At 44.0% G+C, this 19804-nt stretch overlaps 1 protein-coding gene and 10 non-coding genes across 11 annotated transcripts in view; 6 read left to right on the forward strand and 5 right to left on the reverse strand.

Moving 5' to 3' along the window:
• Positions 1 to 7409, forward strand: part of dnajc6 (DnaJ (Hsp40) homolog, subfamily C, member 6) — a 29633-nt gene extending 22224 nt beyond the window's left edge. Inside the window, exons 14-19 of the mRNA XM_029500238.1 lie at positions 486 to 587; positions 768 to 905; positions 985 to 1320; positions 1856 to 2004; positions 2425 to 2601; positions 5550 to 7409. Of these exons, the coding sequence (XP_029356098.1) occupies positions 486 to 587; positions 768 to 905; positions 985 to 1320; positions 1856 to 2004; positions 2425 to 2601; positions 5550 to 5651 (1004 nt within the window). The 3' untranslated portion in view covers positions 5652 to 7409. The remainder of the gene's footprint in view (positions 1 to 485; positions 588 to 767; positions 906 to 984; positions 1321 to 1855; positions 2005 to 2424; positions 2602 to 5549) is intronic.
• Positions 7410 to 10048: 2639 nt separating this feature from the next.
• Positions 10049 to 10121, reverse strand: trnav-uac (transfer RNA valine (anticodon UAC)). Its single transcript has one exon. It is a non-coding gene; the product is annotated as a tRNA-Val (tRNA).
• Positions 10122 to 11908: 1787 nt separating this feature from the next.
• trnav-aac (transfer RNA valine (anticodon AAC)) lies at positions 11909 to 11981 on the reverse strand. The gene has a single exon. It is a non-coding gene; the product is annotated as a tRNA-Val (tRNA).
• A 2078-nt stretch (positions 11982 to 14059) lies between these two features.
• Positions 14060 to 14132, reverse strand: trnav-cac (transfer RNA valine (anticodon CAC)). The gene has a single exon. It is a non-coding gene; the product is annotated as a tRNA-Val (tRNA).
• Positions 14133 to 14249: 117 nt separating this feature from the next.
• trnav-aac (transfer RNA valine (anticodon AAC)) lies at positions 14250 to 14322 on the reverse strand. The gene has a single exon. It is a non-coding gene; the product is annotated as a tRNA-Val (tRNA).
• Positions 14323 to 15436: 1114 nt separating this feature from the next.
• trnav-aac (transfer RNA valine (anticodon AAC)) lies at positions 15437 to 15509 on the reverse strand. The gene has a single exon. It is a non-coding gene; the product is annotated as a tRNA-Val (tRNA).
• Positions 15510 to 17237: 1728 nt separating this feature from the next.
• Positions 17238 to 17310, forward strand: trnav-uac (transfer RNA valine (anticodon UAC)). Its single transcript has one exon. It is a non-coding gene; the product is annotated as a tRNA-Val (tRNA).
• A 153-nt stretch (positions 17311 to 17463) lies between these two features.
• trnav-aac (transfer RNA valine (anticodon AAC)) lies at positions 17464 to 17536 on the forward strand. Its single transcript has one exon. It is a non-coding gene; the product is annotated as a tRNA-Val (tRNA).
• Positions 17537 to 18641: 1105 nt separating this feature from the next.
• Positions 18642 to 18714, forward strand: trnav-cac (transfer RNA valine (anticodon CAC)). Its single transcript has one exon. It is a non-coding gene; the product is annotated as a tRNA-Val (tRNA).
• A 117-nt stretch (positions 18715 to 18831) lies between these two features.
• Positions 18832 to 18904, forward strand: trnav-cac (transfer RNA valine (anticodon CAC)). The gene has a single exon. It is a non-coding gene; the product is annotated as a tRNA-Val (tRNA).
• Positions 18905 to 19124: 220 nt separating this feature from the next.
• trnav-aac (transfer RNA valine (anticodon AAC)) lies at positions 19125 to 19197 on the forward strand. Its single transcript has one exon. It is a non-coding gene; the product is annotated as a tRNA-Val (tRNA).
• The last annotated feature ends 607 nt before the right edge of the window (positions 19198 to 19804 follow it).

Raw genomic sequence — 19804 nt, forward strand, 5'->3', positions numbered from 1 at the left:
TATCACTGCTGCTGCATAGACCGCACATGCTTGATATTGTGCCCTAAACACGATTTGTTGCTCATCATTTAACAGCATTTTGAAAGTAGAAGTTGAGAAGAAGTTTTCTGCAGATTTGAATTTTGCACACTGATGTGCATATTATAAAGTGAGATTATGACAACATAATTGTTCTACAGTTGAATTTGCAGTATACACTGACATTGATATAGTTTTAATCTAAACAAACCTGAACCTGCAGTAACCTGTATCCGCACCTGAAAACAGGGTTTTGTTTGCTACGTTTGTTGGGATCTGTGCAGTGCACTAACCCTAACCCTGTGTCTTTCAAAACAGGTCAAAATTAACAGTAAAGCTCGAACAACTACATCAATTTAGATTTCCAGCAGCCCCCGAACAATACCCTTTTTTCAGTGGCTGAGCAAGGGCAGGTCACCCATTCAGTGTGTGTTCTGTGTGTGACAAACCTTTATGTGCTCGAATAGGCCGGAGTTCCCCTGTTCCGCCTACCACTCCAACCGTCAACATTCAGCAGCAAAATGCAATGGGAGGGTGGGACTGGAACAGACCTGCTACCGCAAGCACAGGCATGCACGTTACTGAATTGTTACAGAAATGTTATTGTTAATAAGTTTGATAATACTGTGTATTGTAACTCATTTCCCCCAGTACTGTATATAAATACACATCCACATACAGCATTGATGATCATCTAATCCTTTAATGTGGGGAAACCGTTTTTCAACAACATTATCGTGCTCACTCAGGAGCAGGCTTTGGTGTGGGAAGTAGGTCAGCCACTACCAGCCCCACCGGTTCAGTTCACAGCACCCCCACCCACCAAACTAAGCCAAACACCCTGGACCCATTCGCTGACATAGGCAACCTGGGGGGAAGCCTTGGAGGTAAGTCACTACTCATCTTCTCAATCGAAATTGTTTTTTGCCGTCATCTCTGTGCCGTAATCTATGTCCTTTTCATCAGGAGGCTCTGGCTTCTCCAGCAAACCCACCACTCCCACGGGGACAACCCCTTCCTTTCCCCCAATGGGCTCCCCATCACGGCCTCCTCCATCTCCTCAGCATGCAGGAGGATGGCAGCCTCACACAGGAGCCAGTTTCCCCTCTTGGCAGTCAGGTGCTGGAAGCAGTGGAGCATGGCAATCACAAGGGCAGGGCACAGCACCGCAGCCAAAGCCCAGCCCCAGCCACACCTCCATGCCTCACACATCTCCCCAGAATCGGCCCAACTACAATGTCAGCTTCTCTGCAATGGGCGGAGGCTCGCCCAGTGCAGGGGGTAAAGCACAGGCTGCCATGGGTGAGCGGCAATTTTTGTTGCGTGCAACTGTTGAGATCAAATTGTGAATTTGTAAAATCATCTTGAAAACCCTTGCTATAAAGTCACATTTAAAGGGCAAGACCGCAACACAATTAATTTTAATGGATATGACTGATATAGATCGTCAAAAGTAAAACTGTTAAATCTGTCTGAGAATTTCGGTTTATTTGATGCACATATAGGAATTTTCAAATACGTAAAATTTGTAAAATTACATTAAATTTTTCTACTTAAATTAAATTTCCACTTGATGAATGTGTGAATTTGAAGGATGCATGTGGTCTCTGAGTGCTCTCTAGCTTGTTGCTGTTTAAGAAAATAGCTCCATGTGTTTCTAATCATAGAGAGCTGTGTTTAAATACCTACATTTTTAATGTATTAATCTCACAGGCACATTTATTCTTCACAGGGGATGTTGCATCTGGAATTGTTAGGAGCTTAAAATGCAATGTGTTCTCTCTCTCTCTCTCTCTCTCTCTCGTTTGTTTTTTGTTTTTTTTTTCATCTCTGACAGGTCCCAAGCCCAAGGCCAAAGATGCCAACTTTGATGACCTGCTTTCTGGTCAGGGCTTTGCAGGGACCAAAGAGAAGAAAGGGCCCAGGACTATAGCAGAAATGAGGAAGGAGGAGATGGCCAAAGAAATGGACCCTGAGAAACTAAAGGCAAGAATGACTGAGTCACATGAAAATAAAAACTAAGCAATGAGTAGCTTACGGCGATTTGCTTTCAGAAGCTGCAGGCCCAACGACTCGTACATGAGTACATCTTCAATTACTGTTTAAGACAAATTCAGTGAGTTTCTGTTTTACCAGTTTAGCATAATAGGAGAAAATCAGTCTTTCCCGAAACTGTGATTGTGTACTCACAAAACCTTTGGCTGTGAAGGTCTGTCTCTTTATTTCAGAATTAATTAGGAAACCAATGTAGGTCTTCCATGACCACTTTGGTTGCTCTAATTACTCCTTTAAAAACATTTCAACAGAGCCAAAACAACATGAAAGCAGTTACTTTAATAATTGTTCTAAATCTGGCCATCAGCATTTAATGGCTCCCTCACCCTCCTTACCCTGTTTGCGACCCAGATTCTGGACTGGATTGAGGGGAAGGAGCGTAACATCCGTGCCCTGTTGTCCACCATGCACACCGTGCTGTGGGAGGGAGAGACGCGCTGGAAGCCTGTGGGCATGGCTGACCTGGTTACTCCGGAGCAGGTCAAGAAGGTCTATCGCAAAGCAGTCCTGGTCGTCCACCCGGATAAGGTGAGAGAGTCGGTGAATGCTCGACCTTGGTAAGGTCCTTTATCTGTATGCAGACAAAAGAATCAAGACTTCTATGAGCATACACATTGTTTATGAAGTCAAAATCAAAAGATACAACAAAATTTAACTAATGCTAAAAGACAAACAAACAAACAAAAAACAAAACAAAACACTTTTTTGACAACATCCCCAATATATGTCATCAGGTTTTAATTTAATTATGATCGACATTTTGTGTGAAATCACCAAAACTACTCAACAAACCGAAAATTGTGTGCTGGTTTAGATCTACTGGCTCACAGACACGGCATAAAGATCCTCAGGGTCTTTAAACCCAAAGAAACCCCCCTTGAAGGATTCAGGATGAAAAGAGACAGACATGACTTTTGTCCCCACATATCACTACATTAATTCAAATTGCAAATGAACTTTTTTACACATGATGTAAATAATGACAAAAATAGAAGAAAACCACCCAAAACAATCATGACTTTGACAATGTGAGAACTCATTGACCCGAAAATGGAGCTCAGCCAGTCAGGTAAAGAACTACTATCCTGTTGAACAGAGGCAGCAGTGTGATGAAGGTGAGTGACAATATCACCAATTGTAGCATTATATTCGGGGACAAAAGTACAACATTCAGAACCGATGATAGCACAAGTTCCTCCCTGGGCTGCCAAAAGAAAATCCAAAGCTGCCCTGTTTTGTAAAGCTAGGAGTCTCACAGAGGCCAGTTCATTTGACATAAGCATGAGAGCCTTAGCCGTTTCGTTAGCTATAACTTCCACTGCGTGAGACAGGTCAGCAATTTGATCTAACGCAGACATGACTCCGTAAAAAGGGAGAAGGGGACCGAGTGCATTCTTAAAAGGCGATTGGTGGTGCGTTCCAAAGATATTTGAGAGTCCACGCCGCGCTCTTTTAATGGGGGGCTTCTTGGGTAAAGAGTGAGTCACCCTCATAGCTGGGACAACGTATGCCAGGCCGCAACGTCCTTTGTAATCCACAGGTAGATATGGATATGCAAGGTTTCCACATACCCAGTACATTCCTACAGGGGAGGAGATAGAGCAGCAGGAAGTGCGGTGAGCTAAAGCATTAAAGCGAGCCTCACCTGCTGCTTTCAAACACTGCTCAGGTGCAGAATACGCAGATTGAAATTGAGTGTTGGTTTTTTCCCAATTGAATGTATGAAGGCAGTTCGATTCCCCTACAGGATTCTTGCCGTTATTCTCCAGACACCAATGGAACGGTTTTGGGATTAGAAGTATGGGAACGGGATTTGGAGTTTTGAGACATTTTTGACAGTTTGTATGTGCTCCAGAACAATTAAGAGGTCTCATTTTAGAGAGCCTTGGGCAATCAGGGTGAGAGTAAGACTTAGACAATGGTATATGCATCAGGTGGCAAGTGTCACAATTCGAAGCAGGCAAGGCCATCAGAGGCAAACCTTCTGCAGCTGTGTAAGGCATGACACCACAGACATAACAGCTGGAGTTTGGGTGTATTCGGTTGGCCACTTGCCACGCAACGGCAAGAAAAAAGTTGATATCAGCTGATCCCACATCTGTAGGTTTCATGACATGAGGAACCCCCATGATGGGCTCCACCATGATCAGCATCAGGAGACGTAGAATAGGAAGCATTCTCCCACTGGAGGCCAGACTGGAGAGCACTTCTGTTAAAGTTCCTGCCTCATGCAAACTGAGTACCCAAGTACATCAGCACCATCGCCTGGAGAATGGAAGGCAGATTATACCTGTCAAACACAGAAAGTGAACAAAATGACTCAATGCACAGCAGCATGGCAAAATATGTTCCCTCACTGTGACAGTAAATGCAGCAGCATGCTATCCTCTCAGGAGTAAAGCACTAAGGTCACAAATTTAATCCTGACACAAGCCAGAAAAAGGATCTCACCTGTGCTTTCAGTCGGCAGCGTCGCAGCGTGTGCTTCACAAGTTCTTATACAGTAACAGTAAAAGGTGAGCCTCAGCCTCAGCCTGAAGGAGGAACACACTGACCTTCTCACTCTTCTGTCAATCCTCCCTTTTATCAGAAGGAGCACAGCCCAAAATGTACACGCAATCACAGGGGGGAGGTGATCAAATCACAACAACTGATCAATCATTAAAACTGGGTAGACTTGGTGGCAACATCGGTTCAGGTATTATTCTGTTGTACAATTGCCCCAGACATACTCACATATTTAGCACACAAAGTTGTACAAGTATGGATATGGAATATGGAGATAAACCAATCAAATCAATCAGCAAACTGGGTTTTTAAGTGTCATAACACAAAAACCCACAGTAAGTGTGTTCATCCAGATATCCATGCAAAGTATAGTAAATTATTCCAGTTAACATCAGGTGAGGGTCACTAGTCTAGCTAGTCTGGCATATGGAGACACACAACTATTCATGCTCACACAAACGCCTACAGACAAGTTAGAGTCACCAGTTAAACCTAAATGTGCGTGTCTTTGCACCGTTCACAGTAAGAGACACACACTGTCCTCTTAAAGGAAGTTTTTCCTTGCCACTGTTGCCAAGTGCTTGCTCATCGGGGGATCTGTTGGGTCTCTTTAAATAAATTTATAAAGAGTTTGGTCTAGACCTGCTCTATATGTAAAGTGCCTTGATGCAACTTTGTTATGAATTGGCGCTATACAAATAAATCTGATTTGATTTGATTTGATTTGACTGTAAAATTGATGTTGGTATTGTTGGTATGCAATAAAAGAGTTAACCAACACCAAATCACATGTGGCTCAATACTGCAGCTCTTGAAATTTGTTATGAAGTCTTTATTTAATATCTGGGTATTAACCAGAAGGAAAACACCTGTTCTGAATCAATAGTGTGGTAAGTACACAAATGCATGTTTGAACTGTTCCCATTGGCTCAACTACGGTGTGTGTATTTTCCTCTCTTCCTTCGCAGGCGACAGGACAACCATATGAACAATATGCCAAGATGATTTTCATGGAACTCAATGATGCATGGTCAGAATTTGAAGGCCAAGGACAAAAACCTCTCTACTGAACAAAGAGTGAGAGGCTGCCCCCTGCTGATTCTGTCATCTATTCCTAAAAATGTGTCGCAATCTCTGGTCCACATACTACAGACCCCCCTACAACATCTGCCTTTATACCTCTGCTTTGAACCTTACTTCCACACAAACACAGAACAGCCAGTTGATCTGCAAAGATGACACAAGACAACGGAGCTACAGCGCTCACACTAACAGTGTAACTGTACAAACGATCCCCTGTAGCTCTCATGTACCTACCTACTGTATGTATGTGGTGCAGCGTTGTCCTTCCTTGTCGAATGTCCTTAGCCCTGAACCAAACCACCAATCAAAGCAGAGTCACCGGGATGACTAGAAAAACAGAGACGTGTGATTGTGAGGAGACGGGTCAAATAAGATGAAGGACACAATAGATAAGAGAAAACTACATTAGGGAGTAAACTGAACAAGCAGGCTGCTCTAATGAGAGACCTGGAGCAACATATTCATTTACCGACAACAGACTTGCGGTGATGATGTGAAAATTCAACCCATGACCAGTTTTGTCACATCAAATCCAGTTTTTCATGTAATTGAATGTTCGTAGGAATTTAAAAAAGAAAAAATGAAAAAAGAAGAAGCACTGACTACTTACCTTTCACTGACTGAAGTGAAATGTAACTGAATCCAAATGTGTTTTCAATCCAAAATAGGCTGCTCGGAAGCGTAAATAAATTGTTATCTGAATAATTTCAAAAACATTAGGACAGCAAACAGATGAAAGCGAAACACTGCTGCTGGTTTTGACAGCAACTGAGCCCCTAAAATTCAAGGGAAATGGAAAATTACAAAGTAAATAGATAGAAAAATAACATTTTAATCTGCTAAAACTTCAATTCTTGGGATAATATTTATCTGACAACATATAACGATATTACACTGTAAGAGAGATTCTTACCATCAGTGTCTCTGAAGTAATGAGCCTTGTGCGTTTCCAACTACGGGATATATATATATATATATATATATATAAATATATATATAAATATATATATAATAGGATGAGCACATGTACAGCTCCAAACGAAGCACCTCGATGTCTCATGCGTACTCATTCATGCAGCCATACGGTGAAATACTTTTTATAAGGAAGCTCAGTGAAAGCACAAACTCTACACTCTACTACACAGCTTTGAAGGGAAGCCATTGTTAGTTATTTGTTTTTTGTTTTTTTTTTTTTGGTTCATCGTTATTTTGATATTTTGCTGTTTTCATGAACGCTTGTCACAAGGTCACTGTAAACTACTGTATACCACAAAGCCTTTTATAGTCTGCAATATCTTTTTCAAACTACAAAGAGGACACTACTGTGTGTAAATAGAACACAGCGCCTCATCGGCTCCACAAACTCCCTACCCTAAATGCAATAAAAGATACTGGGTTGATGTTACAGCAATTGATGATATGTAAACTGTCTTGAGATGATATGTAAACAGAAATACAATGAATGAATGAATGTGAGGATTCATTTTATTTACTGTATCTCATTGCTCCATAACCCAAAATTCACGATTTCAAGATGTCACTCATATCTCTCACATATCTTTTGTCATTAACATCATCAACACCAAACACAATTTCTAGCAATTGCAAAAATTTAACTTTTTCCTTTCATTACTTGATACGTTTTGTTTACATTGGTGAGGCATTTCTGTCACTGCGTTGGTAAGAAAAAAAAAATCTATATTGTTTTATATCAGCAGTAAAGTACTAGCACACCTGGCTCACAATATCAGCCTTTTTTTTTTTTTAGGACAAGCATGCTGCTGTACGTGTTGCGGGCCCAGAACAGATGTGAACTTGAACTAAAACCTGTTTCCGTACAAGCTAATAAATATTCTGACAGACGTGATTGTTCCTTTCCATGATTAATCTTTTCTTGACTTTGGTTGATGTTTTAGGGACACACACTCCTGGCTCCGTGTGTAAAAACAACACCAATGACAAAAAGGATAATATGTATTAGTTATATCAATTACATTTTTCAGTGGATGGAAACTTAAGCAACTTAAGTAATTTCTTTATGGGGTTGAAGTTTTCACAGGAAACGGAAGTGATCCTATAACACCTTGCTCTTTCAAATTTATCTTACTTATAGAGCAGGTACGAAGAAATGCAAGTGGAAGCTCTTTTACTCATATGTTTGATCTTTTATGTCAAGTCATAAATGTGTTAAAAATTCATTTTTAAGTTGAACTGTGTCTTTCTTTCACTCTCTTTTTGTTTACATCTCATTAGTTGTACATATTCATTGTATTCATACTCTCTCTGCTTCAGAGATGTTGAAGGATGAGCTGCTTTTCTCAGACTGCTTTGAATTCTTATGGTAAAAATTGTAATGTCTATTTCTATTACTGGATTCCATTCTTTCCCAGTTTGTTAATCTGCTGTGAGAACACTGACTGAATGTGGACCACTGAAAAAAGACTGACTGATCTAAAGCGCTGTTTCTTCAACCGCTGTGAGACCCAGAATGGAGCAAATAATGGGGAGAAAAGTTATGTTGTGACTGACATTGCTCCTCCTGAAATGACATTAGTCTCTGGCTGAAAATACTGAACTCTGATCTTGAGGCTACTGCTTTCTTTGGTGACTTACAAGATACAGGAAGTGTGTGTAGTATGTGCTTCTGTGCTCTATTTACACTGAGGACCTACATGTGAAATAACCCTCATACGCTCCCTTGCCGACCGAATTCTCTATCTGCAATCTTAGCGGCTATGTTAAAAGGCTAACCTCTATATTGTAGTCAATGGATGTGTGTTGTTTGAAGTTGTGGTATGTATGGAAGTGATCAGATTTGGATACAGAAGTTATGTGTTTGCCTGTCTGCTGTTGAAGTATTACTAAATTGTGAAAAGATTTTGTTCATGTGCTCCTTTTCAGTTCTGTTACGGGATGTACATAACGACCAAGTGCAATGCACAAAAATAAATAGCAAACAGAAAACAGAGGGAATGAGCCGAGTCAATCTGTGTCATTGTTGTCAAGTAAAGTTAATCTCCAACTAATCAGTGTCTCAGATGCACTTTCTCCTTTTGAACACTAGGGGATAGCAGCATACAACACAGTGACTGCATTATTGCAGGCACTGACTGTGAATGTAGATGTACCTCTGCTTTAGACAAATGGCCCCCTTGGCTCATACTGTGTTTGACGTTACTAGTGTGTTATTATTCTGTAAGAAATGCACACAGTTAGGCATTTTAGGCCATTGACTCTAAACTGTGTCCCAGCCCCACTCTAAAGGATCATGAGAAAATGTGAAGGCTTTTATTGAAAATCATTAGGGTACAAAGTTTTGCTATAATATTTTGTATTGTTTTAACTTTTGCCTCAAGAAATTGTGATTTTTTTGTCCTGTTTACAAAGCACATTGAATATTATGTAGAAGTTAAGGGTGGAAAACTTTGACTTATTCACAGGTATCTGAAATGTGAAACAATTCCCAAACATACACAAAAACGACTTTAATCCTACAAGTCCCAACTGACCAGCCGACATACAGCTCCATAAAGTAAAACTAGAGAATGCAGTCTAAAGTCATGCTAACAGCTCTGTGAGGCTGGAGGCAACGATGACAAAGATAAAAACAACAAGGGACTAAACCAGATGACCACCTCCAGATTTCTGCACTGATTTTAATTCACATTTTGCTGCCTCACAATGTTGCTGTTCACTGCTCGTGGTTAGCTTTTTTCATATGTGAGCAGTTAGGGGGTTCGTGAGTTTTCCCCTGGGCCCCAGATCCGGGAAAACAAGACTGCACTTTCAGCTTTTGACTATCCAGAAGGACATTTAGGCCAATTGAAAATTACCCCCTGAACCAGTGATTCATTCTGAAATAAGGTTACAGCTTCAGCTACATTCCTCAGTTTTTCCCTCCTCTAGTTCACGCTGCTGACAGTGCTTACGTACTTCCTGTGAGAGATGAGGGACTCATGGATATAAACCCAGGGCCGTTTATAGCTTTGTGGGGACCCTATGCAAGATGCTGTTAGAGGGCCCTTAGTTTGCAAAACTACAATGGAGAGATTCATAAGCCCTTAGACCATCCACACCGAAGTAACGACACCAAGTGACAACCCCTTTCCCTGAGAACCTAAAAAGAGATGCTGATTTATTTCCAATTGACAACAAACATTTTTCCGCCCAGTTTCAAACTGGGGACCTTTCGCGTGTTAGGCCAACGTGATGACCACTACACTACAGAAATCTGCACAGGTCACTGTCTTCCCCTTGACGATGAAATGCCAGCGTTACTACACCAATTACACAAACAAACAGCTGAGGCCAATTCTCTAATCTAAATCAGAGTTAGCAATAACCAAATACACAGGCCCGGCTTGTGTAGAGCCGACAGCAAATCTGTTTCTGCCCAGGTTCCAACTGGGGATCTTTCGCATGTAAGGCGAACGTGATGCCCACTACACTACAGAAACCTGAGCACAAGCTGCTCTGCCCCTTCTGTCAGGTTTAAGCCACCTAGAACATGATTAAACAGGGAAGAAAGACAAAGGACAACAGCGCTCATTTTTACTTGCAAGGAGAACAGACAGAGATATGTTCAGTTACATTCTCTAACTGCTGTGACGTATCTCTTCCGTTCTCCCCTCTTTATTTCCTTAGGGTGGTCCCTAGTTAGTATGATCTCAAGTCCTGTAAGAAAAATACAAGTTTCTGCATTCCTGCAGGGTTAGTAAAAGTACAAAAGATACTCATGAGAAGGCTTGAAGTAAAGTATCAGCTGATCTCTGACCTCTCTGCCTTTGTTAAGAAACGCAGTAAGTTCTGTTTCTGCCCAGTTTCAAACTGGGGACCTTTCGCGTGTGAGGCGAACGTGATGACCACAACACTACAGAAACTGGCACAGGCGAGCCCCTTCCCCTTGATGATGAAATGCCATCGCTAATACGAAAATTGAAGCAACTGAGAATTCAAGGCAGGAACCAAAAACATCGCGAAAGCCAATTCTCGAATTGAATTAAAAGGTATGCAGTAACTAAAAAGAAATGCTGTTCTGTTTCAAGCTGACAGCAAACATGTTTCCGCCCAGTTTCAAACTGGGGACCTTCCGTGTGTTAGGCGAACGTGATGACCACTACACTATGGAAACCCACACAGGTCACCTCCTTCCGCTTATCAAGAAATGCCATCGTTACTACTGTTGTGATGGCCTCCCACGTGCTCTGAAAATAACAATCGAGAATCCTACATCCTGAAGCCTGGGCCAGAGTTGTCTACCTGTTTGAAAATGGCGCCATGACCCCAGGATCCACCCCTAGGGTATGGTTTTGAGTTTGAACAGGAGGGCATTTGCCAAACGCCAGCGCCCTCAGCAGGGATCCCCGATGACGTCACACAGGTAATAAAGACGCTTCATGGCTCTTGATCTTCGCTTTTTCCCAGTGCCCCAGTTGTGGTAGAGAGCTGTCCCAGCTTTCGAGTAGCAGCAGCGGTGTCCCTGAAACCAGAACAATTGCAGTGGTATCAAATGTCGGAAGAGGCCGCCCCACAAGTGTCTCTGGCTTTACATCCTAAACATCAGGCTAAAGAATTGGGTGGGATGGTAAAACTAGCATTAGCACAGGATGATTGGGTTATCACAGACATTCGCGGAGTACTTTATTCGGCTAGAGCCAACATATACTCAATTCAAGTAGAAGCCGTAGATAGCTCAGTTCTGGAGGAGGCCCAGGTTTCCCGGTTTCACGGTAGAGAAAAAACAGATCACCCTGGGGCTGCGTCTATCATTGACTCTCTACCAGAGTCCCTATGGGCGCAGGGCCCGACAGATGTGCGACTGGTGCAATGTGAACCATTAACTTTTGAGGTGAACACCTCTGATCCAGTGTGGATCAATCAGTACCCCCACAAGCCCCAAGCAGAGGAGGGCATCGCAGACACCATTCAGGGCCTCATATCACAGGGCGTATGATCTCTGACCTCTCTGCTGTTGTTGAAAAAGAATAACTGAAAACACAGTTTCTGCCCAGTTTCACACTGGGGATCTTTCGCCTGTAATGCAAACATGATGACCGATACACTACGGAAAGCTGCACTGGACACTCCCTTCCCCTTGACGATGAAATGCCATCGTTACTTCGAATATTGCTGACAATGCAAGGGAAGAACCAAAAACATCGCTAAAGGCAATTCTTTAATCGAATTAAGAGGTATGCATTAACTGGAAAAAAGACGCTGATTTATTTCCAGCTGACAGCAAAGATGTTTCCGCCCAGTTTCGAACTGGGGACCTTTCGCGTGTTAGGCGAACGTGATGACCACTACACTACGGAAACCTGAATGCAAGCTGCTCCGCCCCTTCCAATCTAATGATTTCCGTGTGTTAGGCGAACGTGATGACCACTACACTACGGAAACCCGCACAGGTCACCTCCTTCCGCTGATCAAGAAATGCCATCATTACCACTGTTGCGATAGCCTCCCACGTGCTCTGAAAATAACAATAGAGAGGCCTACATCCTGAAGCCTGGGCCAGAGTTGTCTGCCTGTTTGGAAATGGCGCCATGACCCCAGGATCCACCCCTTGGGTGTGGTTCTGAGTTTGAAGAGGAGGGCATTTACTAGACACCAGCGCCCTCAGCAGGGATCCCCGATGACGTCACACAGGTAATCAAGACGCTCCATGGCTCTTGATCTTCGCTTTTTCCCAGTGCCCCGGTTGTGGGAGAGAGCTGTCCCAGCTTTTGTCTGGACCTCTCCAATGATATTCTAATTGCTTCAGACAATGGATCAGCCTCCATACTTCTCCTTTTGGATCTTAGTGCTGCTTTCGACACCATAGATCACAATATTTTACTACAGAGACTGGAACATGAAATTGGGATTAAAGGAACTGCAATAAGGTGGTTCAAATCCTATTTATCAGATAGACATCAGTTTGTTCATGTTCACAACAGCTCCTCCTCATGCACTGCAGTCAGTTATGGAGTCCCACAGGTTTGGGTACTTGGACCAATCGTCTTTACGCTTCATCTAGGCACCAAATGCCATCTTTACTACCGCAATTACACAATGAATTGACCAAACAAACAGCTGAAGCCAACATTTTCTATTCTAATTCAGAGGTAGCACTTACAAAATACACAGGTCATACTCGCTCCACGGCTCTCGATCTTCGCTGTTTCCCAGTGCCCCGGTTGTGGGAGAGAGCTGTTCCAACTTTCATAAAAGCTGCATTTGCTCTTCCAGTTGCATCACCGAAATTTGGTCTTCCTAAGAATAGATGCAGATACTGGCAGGTATACTCACGAGAAGTCTTGAAGTGAAGCATCAGCTGATCTCTGACCTCTCTGCCTTTGTTGAAAGAGAATTACAGAAAATACTGTTCCTGCGCAGTTTCGAACTGGGCACCTTTCGCGTGTGAGGCGAACGTGATGACCACTACACTACAGAAACCAGTAGAAGACACCCTCTTCCCCTTGATGATGAAATGCCATCGTTACTACTGTTGTGATGGCCTCCCACGTGCTCTGAAAAGAACAATAGAGAGGCCTACATCCTGAAGCCTGGGCCAGAGTTGTCTGCCTGTTTGGAAATGGCGCCATGACCCCAGGATTCACCCCTAGGGTGTGGTTCTGAGTTTGAAGAGGAGGGCATTTGCTAGACACCAGCGCCCTCAGCAGGGATCCCCGATGACGTCACACAGGTAATAAAGACGCTCTATGGCTCTTCATCTTCGCTTTTTCCCAGTGCCCCGGTTGTGGGAGAGAGCTGTCCCAGCTTTTGTCTAGACCTCTCCAATGATATTCTAATTGCTTCAGACAATGGATCAGCCTCCATACTTCTCCTTTTGGATCTTAGTGCTGCTTTCGACACCATAGATCACAATATTTTACTACAGAGACTGGAACATGAAATTGGGATTAAAGGAACTGCAATAAGGTGGTTCAAATCCTATTTATCAGATAGACATCAGTTTGTTCATGTTCACAACAGCTCCTCCTCATGCACTGCAGTCAGTTATGGAGTCCCACAGGTTTGGGTACTTGGACCAATCGTCTTTACGCTTCATCTAGGCACCAAATGCCATCTTTACTACCGCAATTACACAATGAATTGACCAAACAAACAGCTGAAGCCAACATTTTCTATTCTAATTCAGAGGTAGCACTTACAAAATACACAGGTCATACTCGCTCCACGGCTCTCGATCTTTGCTGTTTCCCAGTGCCCCGGTTGTGGGAGAGAGCTGTTCCAGGTTTGGTCTGGACCTCTGATTGTTGCATCACCGAAATTTGCTCTTCCTACGAATAGACGCAGATACTGGCAGGTCTACTCACAAGAAGTCTTGAAGTGAAGCATCAGCTGATCTCTGACCTCTCTGCCGTTGTTGAAAAAGAATAACTGAAAACACAGTTTCTGCCCAGTATTGAACTGGGGACCTTTCGCTTGTGAGGCAAACGTGATGACCACTACACTACAGAAACTTGCACAGGACCCCCTCTTCCCCTTGATGATGAAATGCCATCGTTACTACGAAAATTGAAGCAACTGAGAATGCAAGGCAGGAACCAAAAACATCTGTTTCCAGCTGACAGCAAACATGTTTCCGCCCAGTTTCGAACTGGGGACCTTTCGCGTGTTAGGCGAACGTGATGACCACTACACTACGGAAACCCGCACAGGTCACCTCCTTCCGCTTATCAAGAAATGCCATCATTACCACTGTTGCGATAGCCTCCCACGTGCTCTGAAAAGAACAATCGAGAATCCTACATCCTGAAGCCTGGGCCAGAGTTGTCTACCTGTTTGAAAATGGCGCCATGACCCCAGGATCCACCCCTAGGGTATGGTTTTGAGTTTGAACACGTGGGCGTTTGCCAAACGCCAGCGCCCTCAGCAGGGATCCCCGATGACGTCACACAGGTAATAAAGACGCTTCATGGCTCTTGATCTTCGCTTTATCCCAGTGCCCCAGTTGTGGTAGAGAGCTGTCCCAGCTTTCGAGTAGCAGCAGCGGTGTCCCTGACACCAGAACAATTGCAGTGGTATCAGATGTCGGAAGAGGCCGTCCCACAAGTGTCTCTGTCTTTACATCCTAAACATCAGGCTAAAGAATTGGGTGGGATGGTAAAACTAGCATTAGCACAGGATGATTGGGTTATCACGGACATTCGCGGAGTACTTTATTCGGCTAGAGCCAACATATACTCAATTCAAGTAGAAGCCGTAGATAGCTCAGTTCTGGAGGAGGCCCAGGTCTCCCGGTTTCACGGTAGAGAAAAAACAGATCACCCTGAGGCTGCGTCTATCATTGACTCTCTACCAGAGTCCCTATGGGCGCAGGGCCCGACAGAAGTGGGACTGGTGCAATGTGAACCATTAACTTTTGAGGTGAACACCTCTGATCTAGTGTGGATCAATCAGTACCCCCACAAGCCCCAAGCAGAGGAGGGCATCGCAGACACCATTCAGGGCCTCATATCACAGGGCGTATGATCTCTGACCTCTCTGCCGTTGTTGAAAAAGAATAACTGAAAACACAGTTTCTGCCCAGTTTCAAACTGGGGATCTTTCGCCTGTAATGCAAACGTGATGACCGATACACTACGGAAAGCTGCACTGGACACTCCCTTCCCCCTGACGATGAAATGCCATCGTTACTTCGCTTACTTGCTGACAATGCAAGGGAAGAACCAAAAACATCGCTAAAGGCAATTCTTTAATCGAATTAAGAGGTATGCATTAACTGGAAAAAAGACGCTGATCTATTTCCAGCTGACAGCAAAGATGTTTCCGCCCAGTTTCGAACTGGGGACCTTTCGCGTGTTAGGCGAACGTGATGACCACTACACTACGGAAACCTGCACAGGTCACCTCCTTCCGCTTATCAAGAAATGCCATCATTACCACTGTTGCGATCGCCTCCCACGTGCTCTGAAAAGAACAATCGAGAATCCTACATCCTGAAGCCTGGGCCAGAGTTGTCTGCCTGTTTGAAAATGACGCCATGACCACAGGATCCACCCCTACAGTATGGTTTTGAGTTTGAACAGTAGGGCATTTGCCAAACGCCAGTGCCCTCAGCAGGGATCCCCGATGACGTCACACAGGTAATAAAGACGCTTCATGGCGCTTGATCTTCGCTTTTTCCCAGTGCCCCGGGAGAGCTGTCCCAGCTTTTGTCTGGACCTCTCCAATGATATTCTAATTGCTTCAGACAATGGATCAGCCTCCATACTTCTCCTTTCGGATCTTAGTGCTGCTTTCGACACCATAGATCACAATATTTTACTACAGAGACTGGAACATGAAATTGGGATTAAAGGAACTGCACTCAGGTGGTTCAAATCCTATTTATCAGATAGACATCAGTTTGTTCATGTTCACAACAGCTCCTCCTCATGCACTGCAGTCAGTTATGGAGTCCCACAGGTTTGGGTACTTGGACCAATCGTCTTTACGCTTCATCTAGGCACCAAATGCCATCTGTACTACCGCAATTACACAATGAATTGACCAAACAAACAGTTGAAGCCAACATTTTCTATTCTAATTCAGAGGTAGCACTTACCAAATACACAGGTCATACTCGTTGCATTTTTTCCATATTAAGAGCCAACAGCAAATCTGTTTCTACCCAGTTTCAAATTTGGGATCTTTCGCGTGTAATGCAAACGTGATGACCGATACACTACGGAAACCTGCACTGGACACTCCCTTCTGCCCTCCTGTTCAAACTCAAAACCATACCCTAGGGGTGGATCCTGGGGTCATGGCGTCATTTTCAAACAGGCAGACAACTCTGGCCCAGGCTTCAGGATGTAGGATTCTCGATTGTTCTTTTCAGAGCACGTGGGAGGCGATCGCAACAGTGGTAATGATGGCATTTCTTGATAAGCGGAAGGAGGTGACCTGTGCGGGTTTCCGTAGTGTAGTGGTCATCACGTTCGCCTAACACGCAAAAAGTCCCCAGTTCGAAACTGGGCAGGAACAGTATTTTCTGTAAACAGAGCAGCATTTCTTTTTAGTTACTGCATACCTTTTAATTCAATTAGAGAATTGGCTTTCGCGATGTTTTTGGTTGTTGCCCTGCATTCTCAGTTGCTTAAATTTTCGTAGTAACGATGGCATTTCATCATCAAGGGGAAGGGGCTGCTTGTGCAGGTTTCTGTAGTGTAGTGGCCATCACGTTAACCTATCACGTGAAAGGTCCACAGTTCGAAACTAGGCAGAAACAGAACTTTCTGTGTTTCTTAACAAAGGTAGAGAGGTCAGAGATCAGCTGATACTTTACTTCAAGACTTCTCATGAGTATCTTTTGTACTTTTACCAACCCTGCAGGAATGCAGAAACTTGTGTTTTTCTTACAGGACTTGAGATCATACTAAGTAGGGACCACCCTAAGGAAATAAAGAGGGGAGAACGGAAGAGATACGTCAGAGCAGTTAGAGAATGTAACTGAACATATCTCTGTCTGTTCTCCTTGCAAGTAAAAAGGAGCGCTGTTGTCCTTTGTCTTTCTTCCCTGTGTTTCATCATGTTCTAGGTGGCTTAAACCTGACAGAAGGGGCAGAGCAGCTTGTGCTCAGGTTTCTGTAGTGTAGTGGTCATCACGTTCGCCTTACAGGCGAAAGATCCGCAGTTCGAACCTGGGCAGAAACAGGTTTGCTGTCGGCTCTACACAAGCTGGACCTGTGTGTTTGGTTACTGCTACCTCTGATTTTGATTAGAGAATTGGCTTCAGCTGTTTGTTTGTGTAATTGCTGTAGTAACGCTGGCATTTCATTGTCAAGGGGAAGGCGGTGACGTGTGCAGGTTTCCGTAGTGTAGTGGTCATCACGTTCGCCTAACACGTGAAAAGTCCCCAGTTCGAAACTGGGCGGAAACATGTTTGCTGTCAATTGGAAATAAATCAGCATCTCTTTTTAGTTGAGGCATACCTCTTAATTCAATTAGAAAAATTGGCTTTAGCGATGTTTTTGGTTCTTGCCTTGCATTCTCAGCTGCTTCAATTTTCGTATTAACGGTGGCATTTCATCATCAAGGGGAAGAGGGTGTCCTGTCCAGGTTTCTGTAGTGTAGTGGTCATCACGTTTGCATTACAGGCGAAAGGTCCCCAGTTTGAAACTGGGCAGAAACTGTGTTTTCAGTTATTCTTTTTCAACAACGGCAGAGAGGTCAGAGATCAGCTGATGCTTCACTTCAAGACTTCTCGTGAGTAGACCTGCCAGTATCTGCGTCTATTCGTAGGAAGAGCAAATTTCGGTGATGCAACAATCAGAGGTCCAGACGAAAGCTGGAACAGCTCTCTCCCACAACCGGGGCACTGGGAAACAGCGAAGATCGAGAGCCTTGGAGCGAGTATGACCTGTGTATTTGGTAAGTGCTACCTCTGAATTAGAATAGAAAATGTTGGCTTCAGCTGTTTGTTTGGTCAATTCATTGTGTAATTGCGGTAGTAAAGATGGCATTTGGTGCCTAGATGAAGCGTAAAGACGATTGGTCCAAGTACCCAAACCTGTGGGACTTCATAACTTACTGCAGTGCATGAGGAGGAGCTGTTGTGAACATGAACAAACTGATGTCTATCTGATAAATAGGATTTGAACCACCTTAGTGCAGTTCCTTTAATCCCAATTTCATGTTCCAGTCTCTGTAGTAAAATATTATGATCTATGGTGTCGAAAGCAGCACTAAGATCCAAAAGGAGAAGTATGGAGGCTGATCCATTGTCTGAAGCAATTAGAATATCATTGGAGAGGTCCAGACAAAAGCTGGGACAGCTCTCTCCCACAACCGGGGCACTGGGAAAAAGCGAAGATCAAGAGCCATGGAGCGTCTTTGTTACCTGTGTGACGTCATCGGGGATCCCTGCTGAGGGCGCTGGTGTCAAGCAAATGCCCTCCTCTTCAAACTCAGAACCACACCCTAGGGGTGGATCCTGGGGTCATGGCGCCATTTCATCATCAAGGGGAAGAGGGGGTCTTGTACAGGTTTCTGTAGTGTAGTGGTCATCACGTTCGCCTCACACGTGAAAGGTCCCCAGTTCGAAACTGGGCGGAAACATGTTTGCTGTCAGCTGGAAACAGATGTTTTTGGTTCCTGCCTTGCATTCTCAGTTGCTTCAATTTTCGCATTAACGATGGCATTTCATCATCAAGGGGAAGAGGGGGCCCTGTACAGGTTTCTGTAGTGTAGTGGTCATCACATTGGCCTCACACGCGAAAGGTCCCCAGTTCAAAACTGGGCAGGAACAGTATTTTCTGTAATTCTTTTTCAACAAAGGCAGAGAGGTCAGAGGTCAGCTGATGCTTCACTTCAAGACTTCTCGTGAGTATACCTGCCAGTATCTGCATCTATTCTTCGGAAGACCAAATTTCGGTGATGCAACTGGAAGAGCAAATGCAGCTTTTATGAAAGTACCTGTTCACGTCAGAAATCATTAGATTGGAAGGGGCGGAGCAGCTTGCATTCAGGTTGCTGTAGTGTAGTGGTCATCACGTTCGCCTAACACGCGAAAGGTCCCCAGTTCGAAACTGGGCGGAAACATCTTTGCTGTCAGCTGGAAATAAATCAGCGTCTTTTTTCCAGTTAATGCATACCTCTTAATTCGATTAAAGAATTGCCTTTCGCGATGTTTTTGGTTCTTCCCTTGCATTGTCAGAAATATTCGAAGTAACGATGGCATTTCATCGTCAAGGGGAAGGGAGTGTCCAGTGCAGCTTTCCGTAGTGTATCGGTCATCACGTTTGCATTACACGTGAAAAATCCCCAGTTTGAAACTGGGCAGAAACTGTGTTTTCAGTTATTCTTTTTCAACAACGGCAGAGAGGTCAGAGATCATACGCCCTGTGATATGAGGCCCTGAATGGTGTCTGCGATGCCCTCCTCTGCTTGGGGCTTGTGGGGGTACTGATTGATCCACACTGGAGATGAAATGCCATCGTTACTACTGTTGCGATGGCCTCCCACGTGCTCTGAAAAGAACAATAGAGAGGCCTACATCCTGAAGCCTGGGCCAGAGTTGTCTGCCTGTTTGGAAATGGCGCCATGACCCCAGGATCCACCCCTAGGGTGTGGTTCTGAGTTTGAAGAGGAGGGCATTTGCTAGACACCAGCGCCCTCAGCAGGGATCCCCGATGACGTCACACAGGTA

Source organism: Echeneis naucrates, chromosome 4 (genome assembly GCF_900963305.1).
Source record: "Echeneis naucrates chromosome 4, fEcheNa1.1, whole genome shotgun sequence".
NCBI classification, from domain to species: Eukaryota; Metazoa; Chordata; class Actinopteri; order Carangiformes; family Echeneidae; genus Echeneis; species Echeneis naucrates.